The 20,233-nt window shown below is 37.1% G+C and overlaps 1 protein-coding gene across 1 annotated transcript in view; it reads right to left on the bottom strand.

Annotated features, from left to right (window-relative positions):
- The window catches only part of SRBD1 (S1 RNA binding domain 1), a 195,780-nt gene that overhangs the window by 158,748 nt on the left and 16,799 nt on the right, over positions 1-20,233 (bottom strand). Inside the window, exons 5-9 of the mRNA XM_080813290.1 lie at positions 11,371-11,537; positions 7,835-7,952; positions 6,244-6,382; positions 2,143-2,239; positions 719-854 (exon numbers count right to left, since the gene is read on the bottom strand). Coding sequence (XP_080669416.1) covers positions 719-854; positions 2,143-2,239; positions 6,244-6,382; positions 7,835-7,952; positions 11,371-11,537 — 657 coding nt within the window. The remainder of the gene's footprint in view (positions 1-718; positions 855-2,142; positions 2,240-6,243; positions 6,383-7,834; positions 7,953-11,370; positions 11,538-20,233) is intronic.

The following is a 20,233-nucleotide window of genomic DNA, read 5'->3' as shown; positions in this document are numbered from 1 at the left end:
TGCCTTCGGCTCGGGTCATGATCTCGGGGTCCTGGGATCGAGCCCCGCATCGGGCTCTCTGCTCAGCGGGGAGCCTGCCTCCCCTTCTCTCTGCCTGCCTCTCTGCCTACTTGTGATCTCTCTCGCTCTGTCAAATAAATAAACAAATCTTTAAAAAAAAAAAAAGTAAATGTAAAGCCAGTATTATTTTATTTTCCGTTTGTAAATCATCTTTTTCCCCCTATATGACGTAAAAGCCACTTTCCACATTGTAGATATAACAATTAGGAAAAAAATTAGTAAACTGAAAAATGATATTAAGAGACAGAAATATAATAACTATAATTTACACAACTAAGTGAGATCTCACACTTTATTCTAAACCAGATTATCTCTAATTTGTATGTCATACGGAAAAGATCCAGTATTGAGCTCAAAGCCAAGCACAGTGAGAAGCAAAGTCTACTACAAAAGGTCACCAGCCAAAATGTCAAGATATCTGAAGTGGTATATTGTCAACTCTGCTAATAATGCTCAGTTTTACTAACTTTTCTGGATCTTGAGTTCCGCAATTGTGAAATGGGAAAGATGGGACATTATAAGAACTTATATGAAAAAAAAAAAAAAGAAAATAGTTGCCTTAAAATTCTTCAATTCCTTAATAAGTAAAGTAATAGGGAAATCCAAAGTATCATCATTATTATTACTATCAGCATGGATAAGCAGTTTCTTTATTTACCTGATGATGCTGGATGTTTCTTATGTTGCATGAAAAATTCTGGTACAGCAGAAACTTATCAACATCCTTCTCATTTACTTTTTTTGAGGACACCTTTGCCAGAGATGATTGGATACAAATATACCTATTTTGGCACCTGTCCAGATAAACAAATATTCAAAAAGCAAGCAGTTATTAATATGTGCGTTAGTAAAGAAACACATTATATGGAAATAATGTTAGCAAAAAATTTCTGCTATTACCAAATGAGATTTTTTTTTTAATGATGCCCAAATATAAAAACGTATTGACCCATGAAAAGAGGACTCTGCTAGCACAGGTCCTCCAGATCTATATATATATATATATCAACCCAATCCTCCTATACAAGGCCTAAATCAGTTCATCTGCAGTCATGTAAGAGACCAAAACTACAAATACCAGATCAATAATTCTGTTCTAGAGATCATCCTTTTCTAACCACTGAGTTAGGCAGTCAGAGCCAAGTAAAAGCTAAAAAGAAGGGAAACGAGGAAATGGCAGGACAGCTTACAGTGATGGTGTATAAAACTGAAACAAATTTTGGTAGGATAATTACTTATAAACACATTTAAATCTTGGCAATTTTCTTCCTTTGACTCATTCCTACTAGGAATTACTATTACTGAGGAAATAGGAAACTTCTCTCCCTGTATTAACAAAAACCCTGAAAAGCCACTGCAGTCAACTGATTCATCTCTACCTTTCCTCTCTGCACACCTCAGAGATGTGGAGAAATAAGAGCAAACTGCTGGCAAAACCCTGTCTTCTCTGCTGATACACAGCCGAAAAACATATTAAAATAGGGTTTTAAGATAATATATTTTTTTAATGAGGCATAAGATCCAAAAGCCCAAGTAGGGCCTAGGTCATGAGGTTTTAATCTCTTATAAATGGACCATGATACCATGGATAAGCAGCTCTCTCCATCAACTGAAATTCATTTTGAGGTCAGCACTTGGATCTATACCTGAATTTAAACATTCTCAAGTTAACTCAATCACTTATAAATACCAGAAATTAGATATTATAATACATGTAAAGTACATACATCACAGTATGTCTAAGAAGCATGCCACCCAGTCTAAATGGATATGACTCTCTCTTTAGCATACATCATATAATGCAATGGGTTTTCAACTGTTCCTCAGAGCCCTCCACTGAGGTGTGTCAGCATAAGGAGGATGAGCAGGCAGAGTTCCAGGCTCCCTGCCTAGAATTCAATTAAAGCAACTTTACTTTTATCTGTTTTACATATTGGGTTCTGTTGCTTGAACAAAGAGTTCTGCTACCAAAAAAGGAGTCTAAAAATAAAGATTTTAATGAACACTAGTGTTAGCACTAACCACATGACCCTTAACAGCATGAGTCCACAAAGCAGAAAACTCTATAAAAGAGTTACTCACAATTTCCGAATGAAGTCAAGCGTGTCTTTGTCTTTAGCAATCATGTCTGCTAAAATATGCTGCACTCCTGTTTCAATATCCTGGAGTACTGAAAGTCCTTTAGGAGAAGGGTAAGGAGGAAAACAAAGAAAGAACTACAGATTGGTTTTTTAAGTCGATAATTAAATCACAATAAATTTATTTCAGTGGAAATAAACCCTTAAATTGAAAACCTTAAGACAGAGAAGTATCATAGCAGTGACTAGCTTACCTCTACAAAAACATAACAAGTCTCCAAAGCAATAACACAGGACCTTTACATACCATATAACCTAGTGGCAAAAAAATGCAGCTCTGGAGCCAGCCACCTGGTCAAATCCTAGTTTCATCAGTTACCGAATGTGTAACTTTGGACAAATCACTTGACCTCTCTGTGCCTCAGTTTCCTATAAAAATGGAATAACAGCACCTGCTTCATGAAGTATTTATGAAGAATAAATGTGCTATGGGAAATATGTATTAACAGAGTTATAACCTAAGGTATACTATTTCATACCAGTTACAAAAACTACTCTTTACAAGTAATTTTGTTGATATTCTTATTTTGACTTATGAGGCATTTATTCACATTTTTAATGACCCATTTGAATTTCTCAAATCTCATGAGCACCAAACAAGAGCCATTATGTCATTCATCTTCATAGTTGAATTGTCTACCAATGGTGCATTACGTTCTTTCCAAGTGCTTCTGGTTTGCTAATTTATAGCAGCAACTCTTGAACCTTATGGCCCCTGTGACATCAACTTATATATACACTGAGAAAGATCATTTGCATTGCTTTTTTTCCATTTCTTCTTAGTTGTTCTATATCCATTAAAGCTTTTCTTCTCGTATTAAAGTTTGAAATACACAAGCACTAACTATCACAATATGTTTTTCTGAGAGCATAGTTTTAATGAGTAATAGGTACAAAAGACAAAGGGAGTAAGAAGACAGACTTATGGAGTCATTAATAAAGAGATATGCCTTGTTGGATTTTGTTATAACTAATCCTAACTATTAAAATAACTATAATTATTTTAAATAAATTTAACCACTAAAATTACTACAAATTCTGTTTACATTTTAAGAGAGTTTCCCTATAGGGGGATTTTCAGGAGTGAATTACCTTTGAGAGATAGAAGGTTGTATATGTAAAGGACCTAGAACAGCTGTGACATATAGTAAGCAGTCAATAAATGTCTATTCTTGGGTGAGCTTCTCCCTATATCAGGCTTCATCTCAGAAAACCAGTCACTATGCACTAATTCCTGGAGTTCCAAAGCACCTTACAGCATCATTACACAAAATTTAATAAAAACACCAAGAAATAAGTCAGAAGTAAAGATGGAATGTATCTCCAATGAGAATCATCAATGAGAGAGAACAGAAAAAAGAAGTTATATATTCTATTATTATAATAAGAGACCTTTAAAAAGCCCCCATCATTTTTGGCAAATACAATTTGAAAATATTTTATAATTAATAAACCTTATATAATTAAAATTACACTAGAGCTCTAGAGCAACATTTTGTATAGTTTGGGGATTTTTGTTTTGCAGAGCATTCCAGATCATTCTGATACCCATTAAAGTTCAAAACAAAACAAAAAAACACTTCTGGGGAGGTACCTTGAGCTACCTCTAGAGCAGACGTTCCTAATGGGAGGTAGAAATGATCAGAGTCACTTGGGTAGCTCATCCAAATTATATTACCTCCCTCTCAGTCCCAACTAGGAAGAGAAAGGACTGGGAAGAGTCTTGTATGTTTGAATAAGCATCTTTTTCCATCACACAGAATTGATCATTGGGGCTTAAGACAGCCAAAAATAATATGAGTTCAAAAAGTTTAGAGCTTCAATGAAATCAGAAGAAAATAAGGATCAGAGAAGCAGAAAATCATATCTCCTTTGTTGTAGTAAAAACTTCCCAGCCAGTTTCTTCAAAGCTCCACAATTGTAATAAAAATTGAAGGGCAAACACTTCTTTTCACTTTATCTGCAATAAGGATACCTCTTATTCCACACAACAAAGCAATTGGCTACTCCTCCTTCTAAACAACATGGAGATATTCTGAAAATTCTAGGATATAGTCCATTTGTGGCACATGTATCTTTTTGTTTCAGACCAAGTTCTTATTGGTCTGTGGCAACTAAGAAGTGTCCTCCATTTCACAGTGAAATAGCTGGTTTCTTAAACATTTCTTTGAGACATGACAGGAATGACAAAAAATATTTCTTTAGAAAACCAAGAGAATTGAGGATGATCATGAGTATGTGTACAGCCCAAGCAATGAGGGGGCAGAGAAAAGAAAAAACAATCCAAACAAACTTAAAAACCAGTATCTAACTTGTTTGGAATTAATTGTAATTCTTCGACATTTATGATCAGAGTAAAAGGAGGAGGGAATAAAGTAAACAGAAAGTTCAATATATGTGCTAGTACTTCCATAACTGCACTGAGCCCTGACGGAGCCCCATTATCAGAAGTATCACCAAGTGTCCATTACCATGTAGTTCATGAGCATCACCGTATATAGCCACGCCTTAAAGAAGCAGAGTTATCAAACCTACCCAGTAGGAACTCAGTATGTATGCAAACTAAGGAAAACTTTGTACCAAAGGAGGTGGAAAGGAAAGGAAATCAATCATAAGAGTAAAAACAGACAATAAACCTTTGTGTATCTGATATTCTGAAAACTCCGATATTTGATTCTAAGAAAACATACTATCACTGGGCAAGAAAGTCCCCGCTGTGGCTGACCTTAATGCTTGGCTTTACAGTCTCAGCCACTAGTAAAACATTAAAATTGCATCATTTGAAAATCCAATTAAAAACAGACATTAAAAAATTAAACAAACTTGAGTTTTACTCATTTCAATCCATCTCTAAATTCAATGCTTATGTGCTTTTTCTTTTAATTAATGCCGTTTTCAAAATAAATATTAAGATGTGTGTATTTGTATGTGAACAGATATTTGTATTTTTAGACACTCATCCTTAATCTTTTCATCGCAAACTCACATTGCTGAATAGTTTAAAATGAAAGCAGGTTATAATACACTAGCATTCTCTATAGTGTAGTACAGAATGTGGATATTCTTATCAGAGACTGCCCCCTATAGACACTTAGGTCTCCTAGCCAAAAGAATAAACGGAAGGCTAAAGAAACTAGAATGAGCATAGAGTACTTAGGAGAGCACCAATCTCCCCCTCCATCCTATCCTGTCAGAGCACTCCCATAAAAAGCCACTCTTCCTCAAAGAGCACTCGCTCTAGGGCTTATTTTGTCAATAAAACCAATGTATTTTGACATGTATCAGTAGTCACTTTCCATGGGTTTCTCTTAGAAATTCTCTCTCCCCTACTCTCATTCCATCTCACTTTTAGTCTTGTGCATACAAATACAAAAGGTTAGGAAGATACATTTCAGAAAAAGGACCCTTTACTCCTGGAGAGTAGAAGTGTGGAAATAGAACTTCACCTTATAACTAATTATGTCAGAACCGTTGAAATTCTTTTTAAAAAGTAGATGACTTTTATAATTAAATAAATTTTTAGAAAGAGTCAAAGTTTTAAAAGACAATATAGGACATTCTTTAAAACCTTGGGAAATGAAGAAATTTCTCTAAAAAGGAAAAAAAAAGCAAGTATCTTAGAGAAAAGATTAGCAAAATTGAAAAGATTAATAAACTAACTAGTAAAATTAAGATCTTCTATTTTCTGTTTATTTATTAGGCAGCACAAAGAAAGTGAAAAAAAGTTACATACTGAGAGAAAAGATCTATAATACACATAACAGAAAGACTATCTTAAAAAGTACTTATAAATTAATAAAAAAAAGAGAAACAACACAATAAAAATGGGCAAAAGACTAGAACAGGCACTTCATCAAAAGAGGAAGCTGAATGGTAGCAGGAGGTACATAGGGGTTTATTTTATTAGAGCTATTTATTCGTTATGTGCTATAATACTCTTTTGTATAGTCATTACGTAATGAAACAATTTTTTGGACATACTTTTCAAATTAAAAAAGGAAAAAGAAAAAGAAACAAGGATAATCTCTTGAAGTAAAGCTGGTACCTTTCACATTGGGTCTAATGTAAGATAGCAGATTGAGCTCCCCTGGATTCTCAAGCAGTGTCTTGGCTGCTCCTTCTAATCCCAACTGCTTAGCTCTTTGGGCTTTTGTGCCTTTGCTCCCAGTTTTATATGGCGCTGACTAGAAGGGAAAAAAAAAGTCAGAAAACATACCATATCATTCAGTTTTAAAAAGCAAGTCAAAATTAAAACACAAAATTAGAAGACATGATGGGTATGCTAAAGACATCCTTTTCTCACTCTTTCCTCTCCCTTCAGAGATGAATTAATACTAACCAGAGACTACCAGCTATACAAAGATGGTCATTCCTTATCTGATTCTTTACACTTTTCTATTCACTTCACATTAGTCATTTGTTTGTGTTCACTCACCTTAAAAATTCTGCCTGGATTATAAGGACTAGAAGGTCCTCTCCTCAACCCAAGGGAGCTCCTCTAATAGCTAATAGTCACCGACACACAATGTTTCTACTTCTTAACACACATTCACTCCTCAACTTGAGCCATTGGGCTTCTCACACCTTGCTGAAAGCTGTATCCCAAAGCGGCACAATGATCCCCTACTTACCAAATATACATTTTTCGGTCCTTATCTTGCCAAATCTCCCGCTACATTTATTTACTTAACAAATGATGATTACCTTCTTCTCAGACTCTCTTCCCTATAGTCTTCCATGGTGTCATTACTCCTGATTCTCCTCCTAATTCCCTAACTTTTCTTTCCATGTCTCCTTCAGTTCTCCCTTCCTCCATCCATGCTTCAAAAGTTAGTGTTCCTCAATGGTCTACCCTGACTTGCTTATCCACAAACTCTCCCTGAGTGAAATCTTCCATTCTCATGGTTCTAAAGACCAACTACATGCTGAAGACCCTCACAGCTAGGCCTCCAGCTGAGCACTCTCCTTTGGGATTCTCAATTCCATAACCTACACTCCTTTCTTTGTCTCCCCACTCAACTGGGAATGCCCTGGAGACATATCTTAGCAAACCATACAAAAAAAAAAAAATTGATAGATATTTATTGAATAAGCACTTTATTGAATTAAATAATGATGGCTGATGACTTTAGCTTTCTATTTCCAGATCTTATTTAACTATAAAAAGATAGAAATCATAATATAATTAGGTAGGTATTATATTAAAAGATTAAAAGAGGAGCACCTGGGTGGCTCAGTGGGTTAAGCCTCTGCCTTTGGCTCAGGTCATGATCTCAGGGTCCTGGGATCGAGCCCTGCCTTGGGCTCTCTGTTCAGCAGCAAGCCTGCTTCCCCCCTCTCTCTCTGCCTGCCTCTCTGCCTACTTTGTGATCTCTGTCTCTCAAATAAATAAATAAATAAATATTTAAAAAAAAAAAAAAAAGATTAAAAGGGTTCCCGGGACCCTGGGTGGCTCAGTCATTAAGCACCTGCCTTCAGCTCGGATCATGATCCCAGGGTCCTGGGATTTAGCTGCTTAGCAGGAAGCCTGCTTCTCCCTCTCCTACTCCTCCTGCTTGTGTTCCCTCTTTTGCTTCTTTCTGTCAAATAAATAAATAAAATCTTAAAAAAAAAAAAAGATTAAAAGAGTTCCTTACCACATGTTCTAGTTCTTCAAAAGTTTTACAGTTCAGCAAGGCTTTTAACAAGCACTCAGACATCTTCCCCTCCTTCTTAATTTTTTGGATTGTACTATGAACCTTCTTTGCAACAGCCCTGGAAATAAAAACTTTTGTAATATACAAGACTTATGTGTCAAAACTTCCTTTTTGAGCTATCTCAAACTTACAGGAATGTTGTAGGTGAGATAAGAATATTTTTTCTCCTCCTAGCCATTTAAGAATAAGTTACCATTACCCAAATATTTTAGTGTATATTTTCTATAAACAAAAATCTCCTACATAATATAGCCATCAAAATGAGGTAATGAATACAGATGTATTATTATATTCTAATCCGCAGATCTCACCCAAGTTTCACCAACTGTTTCATTAATGTCCTTGACAGCAAATTCTGTTAAGAGTGGGTCGTATGTAATTGCCATGTGTCTATGGTCTCCTTCAAACTGAAACAGTACCTCAGTGTCCCTTTGATTTTCAAAGCTTTGATACTTCAGATGTTACAGGCCAGTTATTTTGTAGAATGTCCTAGTTTGAGTTTCTCTGATGTTATAGAAGTAATGCCGTGTTCTTATCACTGCATCCTTTAGGGGGCAAACGGTTTTCACTTGTACATTACTAATCCCCTTAGATCATCTGATAGTATCTGTGGGTTTCTCCATCATGCAGCTACTTTATTTCTTTATAATTAAGTATTTTTTGGAAAGGTACTCTAAAACTATTTAATTATCCCACTCCTTATTAAACTTTCAAATTATTTGCTGATTTATTTATATCACCACAGACTCAGGGTTTTTAATTTCATGGTTATAATCCATTATGAACACTTATTTTGATGCTCAATTATTCTGAATTTGACCAGAAGTAACCCCTCCAAGGCTAGTTTCTGTGTTCTTTTGACATACCCCCATCATTCTTTGAACACTTCCTTATTCTCTGGTACCCAATATTCCAGGCTTTTACTTTCCTTGCCCCAGCCCTAGAATCAGGTGAATAGTACATAGAAACCAAGTTATGGGTGCTAGATGTGCTCATTGCTACTGGGTATCACCACTCAGGACCAGCAAACCTAGCACCCATACCTGGTTTCAAAATACCATTATCCAATGGAGAGAGCCAGGATTTCACAGAGAAAAGCTGATTCCAGGAATCGATGCATAGGCAGGGGCAAGGGCACAGTCATACCACCACTTTATGATGATTTTGTACTATGAATACAAATCCTATCGTTATATCTAATGCCTCTCATCTTATTTTGATACCTGTTACCACTTACAGCATCTGCCTAATTGGAACTGCTAAAATGATGGGAAAAAGTTAGATGAAAATATAGATTATTAGAAATGTTTGATAGGAAAAAAATTAGATCTACTTACAAAAAAGAAAAAAAAAAGACTGTAAATTAAATAGGAAGCATATGCAGTACTTAGATTACAACCTGTGTATCTTTTACATTCCTGGTAGCCCAAGACTGTTTTCAGAGGCTGAAGCCCACCAGGGTTATTTTGACAAAAGGCCAGTGTCCTACTGGCTTGCATATATGGAAGAGGAAAGGCATCTTTAGAGAAAATAGGAACTTTTCCTACTATATATAATCAACCTTTGTTTTCACATTTTTAACAATGACCCTCAGTAAAAAATTTTTCACCTTGCAACCTACTACACATATACATGTAAATAATTTTAGATAAAGTTATAGAAACATAATATAAATATATATAATAGTTACATAAACATACAGTAAATATTTTCATGAAACAATATTTACTTTTACTACATAAATCACACTCTTACATTTTCTATTCTCTATTTAATTTTTGTTAAAGTGGTAACGACCCACTACATTAGTTTCACTGCTCCTTTACAGATAACAATTAACAGATTGAAAATCAATGCTCTAGTTATAGAAAATGTTGAGCTTAAGAAAAAAACAGAGACCATATCCCATTTCCAAATCTCTGCATGGTATACAAACATCTTCCAAGACCCAGTCAATGCCCCCACTTACTCAGAGAAATATCCTCCACTAATATTTGAAGTATTTCACTACTAACAGATACCCAGGGAATGAACTCTTCTGCTGAAGTGTTTTTTTTAATAGAAAAAGAAATAATAGTAATCTTGACATAAAGCTTCTATTTGTCCCCCATACAACCAAAAATTATTAGAATACCTTTAATTTTTAAAGTAAATTATCCTTGCTTGTTTGTGATACTTTCCTCAATTTCAGATCCCCAAATACTCAGATTTTCTTCACTATCTTGCCTTCAACCAAACAGAAAGCTTACTTCACAATTTGTAAACTACTGGCCTTCTACATGTGGCCTCTAGATGGTTTCACCTGGCCCTGAAAATTTTTATATAAAAACTCAGATTACCAGGTTCTTTGGGGGGAAAAAAAAATAGGACAAGCTGGCAAACTGAGTGGAGAAGCCCACATGTCAGTCATTGGCTGGAGTAGATGCTTCCCCTCTTAGGAGTTAGGATCTCTAGTTTGTATCCCTTGATGCTTGATTATACTAACTTGGGCCTGGAAGACTTAAATCTGAAACCACTTGATTAGCTAGTCATTTACTTCTGGGCTGGCTAATTGATTTTGCCTCTCAAGGAAATATAACTCTCCACCTATTAGCATTTTAATCCTCCTGGCACTAAAAGAACTTCAACAAAAGGTGTAGAAATGCTAGTGACATGCAGGTTCCTCCCACCCAGGAAGAGTATTAGGCTGCTTGTAAAAAATAACTTTTAGCACTTTTAGAATGGCTTGAAGGTAAGATTCTATCCAATTTTTATCGGATCCTTGTACAGTTGAAGAACACACACATTAACAACACAGTGCTTGGCATGTAGGAGACAAGCTATAAATGCATGAATGGTGAAGAATGTTTAAATAAACTCTACTGAAAAATAGAGTTAATCTTATAGTCTTTGCATGCTTATTTCTGAGTCATTACAGTAAGTCCAGAGATATAATTTTTTTAAAGGATGCTTTTCATTCTATAGCTATACAAAACTTAAAACCCACTAATATCAAATTACCATGCTCTTTAAAAGATCAGAAAAAGGAAATAAACATATTTGCCACCAAACTCTATACTGCCAAAAAAAACTCGCCATTTAGGGACTTCATAGTATTAAGAGGACAGTTTTACATAAGCTATTGAAGATTCTGTTTCTCAGTTTCCTTCCTTTGCCATTATGCACAACTATTTCTATCAGACAATATGAAGGTCAAACTCTTAAGCACACACTTTTAAGGCAAACCTCCTTCCTGCTCATGTGCGCCCAAGCTATTCATAAATGCTCCAGCAGAGGGACTCTGTACACACCTAAAAAAGTAAAATGAACCTGACTTTCTCTGTCAGAAGGCGACTATATTCAATTACAATAATTCAAGACGACAAAGCAATGGGACTGTTGAAATATGCTGTCATTCACTTCCTCCTGTTTCTCCTCACTGGCTCACAAGGCCTCTTTCCACTCATAGTAGGCTCCTCCCTTCCCAGGTTTCTTACCGGAGCTCCTCCAAGGTTTGTCGAACTTCTCTCAAAGAATCAGCATCGAGGTTATTAATAAGCTCTTTTCGATACCGTATAATGAAGGGAATTGTGTTATCATCATTAAAGAGACGAATAATGTTGGCACAAACCCAAAGTTCAATATTAGTTCTCTCAGATAAAACCTGCAAATTAAGGATACTTAGTGATTTAAACATTTATATGATAATGTATGGTTCAAATATAATCAAATAATGTTCTTCAGTCACTTAGGAACACTTGTGGTGGTCTGAAAAAATACATACATGTACTAACAATCATAAAATCATCATTTCATTAATTCAGTAAAATCCAATCAAAGCCACTCTGTAATCATTCAAATTCTACAGGACTCAATAAGACTCATTTTTCACCTCTCAAGATTAGCAGCAAAGATCAAGGAGTTGGTAACTCATTGTGTTGACATGTGTCAACATATGACACTGTGTTGTCTCATTGCTAGTGAGAAAGTACAATGGTATAACCTCTGGAGGAAGAACAAGTTGGCAGTATCTATCAAAATTTATAATGCATAAACTCTTTGACCCAGCAATTCCACTCTGGAATTTATCCTGGTATATTCATACTCCGAGAAAATGATACTATTTATAGCGGTATCTTTTGAAGAACCTTTTCCAGTATAATAAAAGTCAGCAAAAACCTAAGTCTATACTAGGAAACTGGTAAATAAATCATGATATGATAAGAGTAGAATGAATACCATGCAACTAATCTTATGTGAAGTGATACGGAATGACTCACGAGACCTAGGAACATGGCTTACTTTCAGAAAAGGTAATGGATGAGTAAGGGCAGGAGAACTTTTCTGTATCTTTCGATTTTCATGTCATACACATATACTGCATATTTAAAATAATTAATTTTTAAAAAAGCAAATCTATAGGTTTCAGAAGAAAGTACACATAAGCAGAAAAGTTTATAGAGAGGTCAGCCTGAAGAAGAGAAAGAAGGAAAGGCAATTTCAGTAACTGATCTCAAAGCCTAAGCAGATTTTTCAAGTACAGCACAAAAGACATAAATTTTATTATTATTTCAATCCTGATACCCATGATCAGCCAAAATTGGAAGCGGGAAAAAAACCCAGAAAAGTTACTGAAGAATTATCAGAATCAATTAATTAACAAAATCAAGTCAATATATAAAACAGGATGAATTTCAAAACTACAAATGAAATAAGAAGCTGAAATCCAGAGATTATCAAGGGAGGGTACTCATTCTCCTGGCCATCTCAAATCCTGAGACCCACATTTTCCCACATTTTGATGCATTAATACCATCTCTCTGATGAGTGAGAACGCCAACTTGACATCTCCAGCCCTGGCTCTCTTTCACATGAGCTCCAGACTCATTTAGACAACTACCTGAGATATTCTCTTGAAAACATAATGGGCATCTCAAATTTGGCTTTGCAAAGTGATCTCCCTCTCAGACTTATCCCTTCTCCAGTTTTCCCCCTTATTATGTCCAAACAGCAGTTCAAGCCACAAAACTAAGAGTCTAATCCTTTTGTTTCCTTCAACTCTTAATCCACTCTATCATAAGAACTAATTAACTCTAACTACAAAATATTTCTGTAGTCTATTACTGTTCTTCATTTCTTCCTCCCCACACCTGTCTAATTCAAGCCAGGATTACTCAACAGCCTGTAACTATTCTTGCACCCATTCCAATCCCATCTATTCCAGTCTCCATGAACCAACAAGAATTATCTTTTTAAAATGTATATTGGGGGGTGCTTATGTGGCTCAGTGGGTTACAACTCTTGATTTCAGCTCAGATGTCATGATCTTAGGATTTTGCGATTGAGCTCGGGCCCCATGCTCCATGCCCATCGGGCTCCACACTCAGCGGTGAGTCTGCCTGAGGTTCTGTCTTTGTCCCCCTCCCTTGCTGCCCCTCCCCCCATCCCGCCTGCATGCACACGTGTGTGCACTCTCTCAAATAAATAAATAAATCTTAAAAAAAAAAAAGATAAAATGTATACTGAATCATGTCACTTAAGTAGTTAAAACCTTTCAATGATTTCCCATTGCATTTAGAATCTAAACTCCTTACCATGACCCAAAAGACATCAGCCTACTGCCAACCTCATCTTATCTAATCCTCCCTTCATTAGAAGCCTGACCCAGTGGGGGTGGCCTGGGTGGCTCAGTTGGTTAAGCATCTGCCTTCAGCTCAGGTCATGATCCCGCGGTCCTGGGATTGAGCCCCACACTGAACTCTCTGCTCAGTGGGGAGCCTGATTCTCCCTCTCTCACTGCTGCTCCCCCTGCTTGTGCTGTCAGTTAAATAAATAAAATTTAAAAGAAGAAGAAGAAGAAGCCATTCCCAATGACTTTCTCTTAGTTCCTAGAACAAGCCCAGTTGTTTCCCTTTTTAGAGACCTTCTGAGGTCACGCTCTCATCCAGAAATGCTGCTCTTGCTTGTTATTTTCCCTGACCCCTACAAAATCAGACTCATTAGTGTTTTCTCAAACCTGTACCTCTTTCTATTTCTTATTCCAACTAACATCGTCTTCTACAACAGAAATTCTCAGGAATATTATGGCTATCTCCTCCAACACCACCTTCCCACTATGTATTAGCTATGTACCTTGAGAGAACTTGACCTGAACTCTACCTCCCCAGCATTTTTTTCAGTATCCAACTGTTTTATATATAACAGCCAGAGTGTGGCCAGAAAGATTGGTCCAATCAGTATGAAGCTCAAGATTTGGGTTCAAACTCTGGACCCAGGTACAGTTTCTTCTAGAGAAACATGGTTTGTACACATAGACTCTTAAAGCTGAGAATGGCAGTACTAAGAGAATCGTGGAAAGACTGTTTCAGTGCACTGATCAAACTATTCCTATTACAGAGGTGAAGAAATCACCTTCACTGTCTAAGCTAGTTTGAGACAGGTTTTCTCTTACTGCAACCACAAAGCATTCTAGTCGATGTCCTCAGTATCACTGTGAGTTCCCTATCACGACCATATAAACTATCATTAAGGAAGCAAACTGCATTTCTAAAATGTCTGTTCTTTCCCTTCAAGTTCTCTTTCTGCTAATATCATTTTTTATCTGAACCACAGAGCAGTTCTGTTTTCTATGCTTTCCACCCAGCCTCTCCGCATTACTGTCGATTATATTTCTAAAACACAGATATAATAAATCAGGTATTTTTTTCTCTTTTTCTTCTTCTGAACAGAAGCTCCAATAACTTTTACCTATATACTGGTAAAAGTTCAACCACCGTGGCATAGTTTTAAAATATCTTCCTAAGTGTGATTCCAAATTGCAGTGTCTTACAGGTGTAAACAATCTAGAAGGGAAGGTAAATGTTAATGCAAATAAATACAAATAAACAGGATGTGCCAGTGATACACTGTTTTTAGGGAAGAGAAAGGTCCCCCAGGGGTAATCAAGGAAGGCTTCTTACAGGGGTAGCATTTCAACTGGCCCTTGAAAGATAGGCCAGATTCTAAAAGACAGATATGAAAAATGAAAATGATCAAAATGCTCATCATTTTGGAACTGTGTGATTGTTAGAGAAACCCATTGGCTCCCACTATCCTAAACTACCTCAGCTATTGTTAACTGAAAGGGGCTCAAACACAGCCCAAGGTCCACATCTGGGTCATACATGGTCCTAACAAATCCAGAAGCATCATATATGTTAAGGGAGTGTACACCGCTGCTTATGTAGATTTGCTCCTTGAAACTGAAGACAACAAAACCCCATATAAGCAGTCTATACTTTTGGGTCTCCAGATCATCCAATTCCCTGTCTTAATTTAGTCAAATGTTTATTTGACACATTATATGCCAATATAGCTCATATTATATGCCAATAACCATACCAAGCCAGTGAAAACAAAATGTAAAATGCCAAGTCCCTCTTTCCAAGGAGCTTACAAGCTAGAAAGAAGACAAACAAGTAGTTAAAAATATATTGTGATCTGTACTCTTGTAGAAGTACATAGATTGTTTCAAGAGCACATGGGAGGTAGAAACATCTAATTCTGCAGCGATGGAAAAGCAACGAAGACAATGAAGGTATTTCTAGGCAGCCAAATAGGGTCAGGAATTCCATGAAGAAAGAACAGCATATCAAAAAACACTGATGAGTTATTTCGTTCAGTATAATACCCTCTAGTTCCATCCACATCGTCGCAAATGGCAAGATTGCATTTCTTTTGATGGCTGCATAGTATTCCATTGTGTGTGTGTGTGTGTGTGTGTGTGTGTGTGCGCGCGTGCGTGTATGCGCTGAGCGAAATAAGTCAATCAGAGAAAGACAACTATCATATGATCTCCCTGATATGAGGAAGTGGAGATGCAATGTAGGGGGTTTGGGGGGTAGGAAAAGAATAAATGAAACAAGATGGGATTGGGAGGGAGACAAACCGTAAGAGACTCTTAATCTCACAAAACAAACTAAGGGTTGCCGGGGGGAGGGGGGAAGGGAGAGGGTGGTGGGGTTATGGACACTGGGGAAGGTATGTGCTATGGTGAGTGCTGTGAAGTATGTAAACCTGGCAATTCACAGACCTGTACCCCTGGGGCTAATAATACATTATATGTTAATAAAAATTTTAAATAAATAAGTTAATTAATTAAAAAAAACACTGATGAGAAACCACGGCACACTTTTTAAGTTGCTGTAAGTTCAGCAATGCTAAAATGTACAAGGGGTACTGAGATGAGGTGAGAAATGGAAAGGTGGATAGAGCTAGACGGTGAATTCCATGTAGAGTTTGAGCTTTATTCTATACTCAGTATTAAGCCACTCAGTTATGATTTGCTCATTACTTTATTTTAGCTATTGAGTCAACCTCCCAGTTCAAATCCCTGTGACATTTTACAAGTCAATGAGCTCTGTGGACTAGAGAAAGTGGCTCACAAGTGTGGTCCCCAAACCAGTAACATAAGCATCACCTGGGAACTTGTCAGAAATGCAAATTCTTGAGCCCCACCCAGATCCACTGAAGAAGAACCTCTGTGTAGGGCCCAGAAATCTGTGTTATAGAAAAACGAGGCAAACAACAAAGACATAACTAAAAGAGTTAAAAGCAGAGATCAAACTTAAGGGATGTGTAAGAGTAAGGCAGAGAACTACTACAGTTTTTACTTTTAAATGATTTTCATTTATTACTTTAATGATATTTGCAGTTAACTGGTTATGAATGAGAGTAAAGTAAAAAGGAAGGCAGTCTTAAGACTTTTTTCAACCCTAACACTTAAATAAGAGAGGCACTTGTTGTGACTGTTTGAAGCTAACACTTGTATAGAGCTTACTGTGTTCCATACTTTCACATATTCAGTATTAACTCAAATTATATGAGCTAGGTTATTATTACTCCCATTTTATAGATAGAAAAACTGAGGCCCCCAGAAGTTAAGTAAATGGCCCAAAGGCCCACAGGCTACATTACCTTTTCAAAAATTTGATTTGTGTGCAAAGCAAGATGATTTTTTTTCAGGCAAAAATACAAGTTAGACAATAACCTCACTTCTCTTCCTGAATCCCACTGCAGATGAAACATAATGCCTTCATACTGCCCTCTGGTGTCTAAAACTTGCAACAAAATGGACTTCTCCCAAAGTGTCCTGAGATTTACTCCTCTAATCTATATTCCCGTTCCCTCAGTTAAAAAAAGAAAGTATCTGAGTATCAACAAACTATAGCCTTAATCATCCTGGTGGCATCTATATTTTAATAGAACTAAAATTAAATTAAATTCTACTCTAATGAGTAGAACTGAGAGATAGAATTCTCTACTCAAAATCATTCCCCAATCAGCAGTTCGACACCTCCTTTCTCAAAAGTTTTTGATTCCTGCTGTTCTCTTTAGCCCTGCCTATTTATTTTATTATATTACTTATCTTTTCACACACAGAAGCTTCCTTAAAGACTGCAAAAGGAAAAACTATGCTGTTAGAAGTTAAACGAGTGGTTAAAGGAAAGGGGATAGGAGACTGGAAAACCATATAAAGGGGATTATAGGGTGCTGATCAGGTTCTGTTTTTTCATCTGGAAGCTTGTTACTTTTGAACATTAATAAGCTATATATACTCCAAAATAGTATATATACTCCAAAATAGTATATATACTTCAAAGTAGAAGTATATATACTTCAAAAATAGATTTTTGAGGCACCTGGGTGGCTCAGTGGGTTAAGCCACTGCTTTCAGCTCAGGTCGGGATCTCAGGGTCCTGGGATCGAGCCCCGCATCAGGCTCTCTGCTTGGCGGGGAGCCTGCTTCCCCCTCTCTCTCTGCCTGCTGCTCTGCCTACCTGGGATCTCTCTCTCTCCGTCAAATAAATAAATAAAAATCTTTTAAAAAAATAGATTTTTGGGGGGACACCTGGGTGGCTCAGTTGGTTAACTGTCTGCCTTAGGCTCACGTCATGATCCCAGAGCCTTGGATTGAGTCCCACATCATGAGGCTTCCTGCTCAGTGGGGAGCCCGCTTCTCTCTCTGCCTGCCTCTCCTCCTGCTTGTGCTCTCTCTCTCTCTCTCTCTCTCTCTGACAAATAAATAAAATCATAAAAAAAAAACAAAAACAGATGTGTTTTAAAGCCCATAACAAATACCGGCTAAATCATAAAAACAAAAAGAGCTAATGCAATTGTTTCACTTAATCCCTCCTGGAACAAACAGGTAACCTAATGGATGGTGTGTGCTTACATGCAGAAGTGCAGTGAGAAAGCCAACTCAGACACACTTACCTCCTTGCAGTCCCACTTCTTTCCCTAATTTTGTCATCCCCTGGTTTCTTCACCCACACCATTTCCCATCATCTCTTGCAAGAAATATGGCTAATAAAGACAGTCTGGCTTGCTCTTCCTCTCTAATCTGGCAAACCTTACTAACATATGCGGCTACTCCACTCCTTACTCCCAGCCCCCTCAAAATAAAAGACACTCTAATAGCAATCACCATTTTGAAGCATTTAATTTTCTCAAAAACTGGTTGTGGCTAGTCACCTCTTCAAATTCTAAAAAAGGTCACGGTATGTATATCATACTTGCATAATTATATAATGTTCCTTAACGAAAACTAGTTTCTGATTGCGACCACACATTTGCAGTTTGGGGAAAAGGGCTGAAGAATAGGTTGCCTCTGCTCAAAGGGATCTGGAAATCCCCGCTTCTGAGTAAGAAATGGACACAAAGTATGTTTACACATAAAGTCTATAAGTAACTTAAGTACTTAAGTATTGGCAATGCAGTTTTCTCTCCCCAAATAAGATGGTGATGTTCCTGAAAAAGCAGCTGAATTTTCAGAGTTGAGAAACACACCGTGAAGGGAAAAAACAAAGGATCATGATGACATGGTGGACAGGGGATATGGGGAACTGCACACAAAATGAAGGAAATAGAAATGACATCTCCCACATGATCAATTAGTAATGATTAATAATCTCTATACAATTAATTTCCATTGACAATACCTTATTAACTAGGTATCTTTCAGTATTTTCCCAAAGAACTTGGCCACATATCTTGTTTTGTGGCAGATAATACACATATCACAGGCATTTCAATGAGTCTAATCCTCATCCAAAGGGTCAAGGCCTTCCTGACTGTTGGACTCAGCACTGGTGACTCTCACTCTACTCAGTCTCCTCTCCCCTACCACCTGCCACTGCTGTCAACCATGTTTGGAAGCAGGAATGCAGTGCCAAGATAAAATTATTCTCTGCTGTTTATGGAAGAATGAGAAAGGAAAGAAAAAGAAATCCACATATACCACAAGAATTATCTGAAAAAGTAACTGTATATTGGACAAGGAAGACTGCAGCTGGTTAAACAAAAAAACCCAAATGCAAATCACACCTAAAGTTTCCCAGGCAACCCCTAAAGCCATCTAGAAAATGCTGAGCTTACTAGTTGTCAGGGTGCCTGGGGAAGGTGGCAGCTGTAGCAGCCATTTCTCCCAACTCACAAGCAAGGAGTGCCAGATCCCAAGAGCAGTCCTGTTTGAACTGTCAAAAAATCACTTCCAATAAGGAGGAGGAAGAGAAAACAATGCTTGGAACTGAAAAGAAAGAGAAAACTGAGAAATAGCCTTCCTCGAGTCCTCACAGTTTTTCAATTTCTGGTTCAAGGCCTTTGGGAGACTTTGACCCTTCCATTCTTTGAAAGACCCCATGTCCTTGGTAATAAACTCTTTCCTGCTTCAGATCATTAGAAGTAAGTTTCTATCACTTATAATTAAGAGATAATGGCTAAGGCAGGACCATTTTCATCTCTTTCTCTGTTACACAGCTTAGGGGATGGGTGTGAAGCAAAGTGTCATAGGGTAAGCAGCCCTTAACCTTGAAGAACTTATCTCTGTATTTCAAGACATTTCATGGTCTCTGAAACCTTCTTCCCTCCTTCCTGCTGCCTGTCCAAGATTAGAAGCAGATTTATGTCAATAGTAGAGACATCAGCTTCTAAGTCTTAGTGAAAAGAAAAGGAAATGGGAAACATCCACCTGCCCCTGTGAGTGTGGACTGAAACTAAGCAAGGGGTCTGCCTTTCAAGAAAGCCTTCAGGTGAATCTGATGCAGATGGTCCATGACCATTCTTTTAAAACATGTCCTTGTATGGGGTGGGGACAGGGAGAAAACACAAAAAAAGTTAAAGTAGGCCTAAGTGAATAAAGAAAACAATGGTACAGAAAGGAGCCCAGTGACATACTGTTTCTCCAAGAAACTTTGGACTGTTTAGTTCAGGAACAAGGATGAGAAGAAAGCTCTGAGGCAACATTCTACTCCTTAGTCGGCCAGAGAAGAGAAAAATCAAAATTAAGAGTTATCGGTGATGTTCTACTAGTAGGTAACAGAA

This window comes from Martes martes (genome assembly GCF_963455335.1).
Source record: "Martes martes genome assembly, chromosome: 9".
Lineage (NCBI taxonomy): Eukaryota > Metazoa > Chordata > Mammalia > Carnivora > Mustelidae > Martes > Martes martes.
The sequence above is the reverse complement of the archived record's forward strand: the minus strand, read 5'-3'. Positions and strand labels throughout refer to the sequence as shown.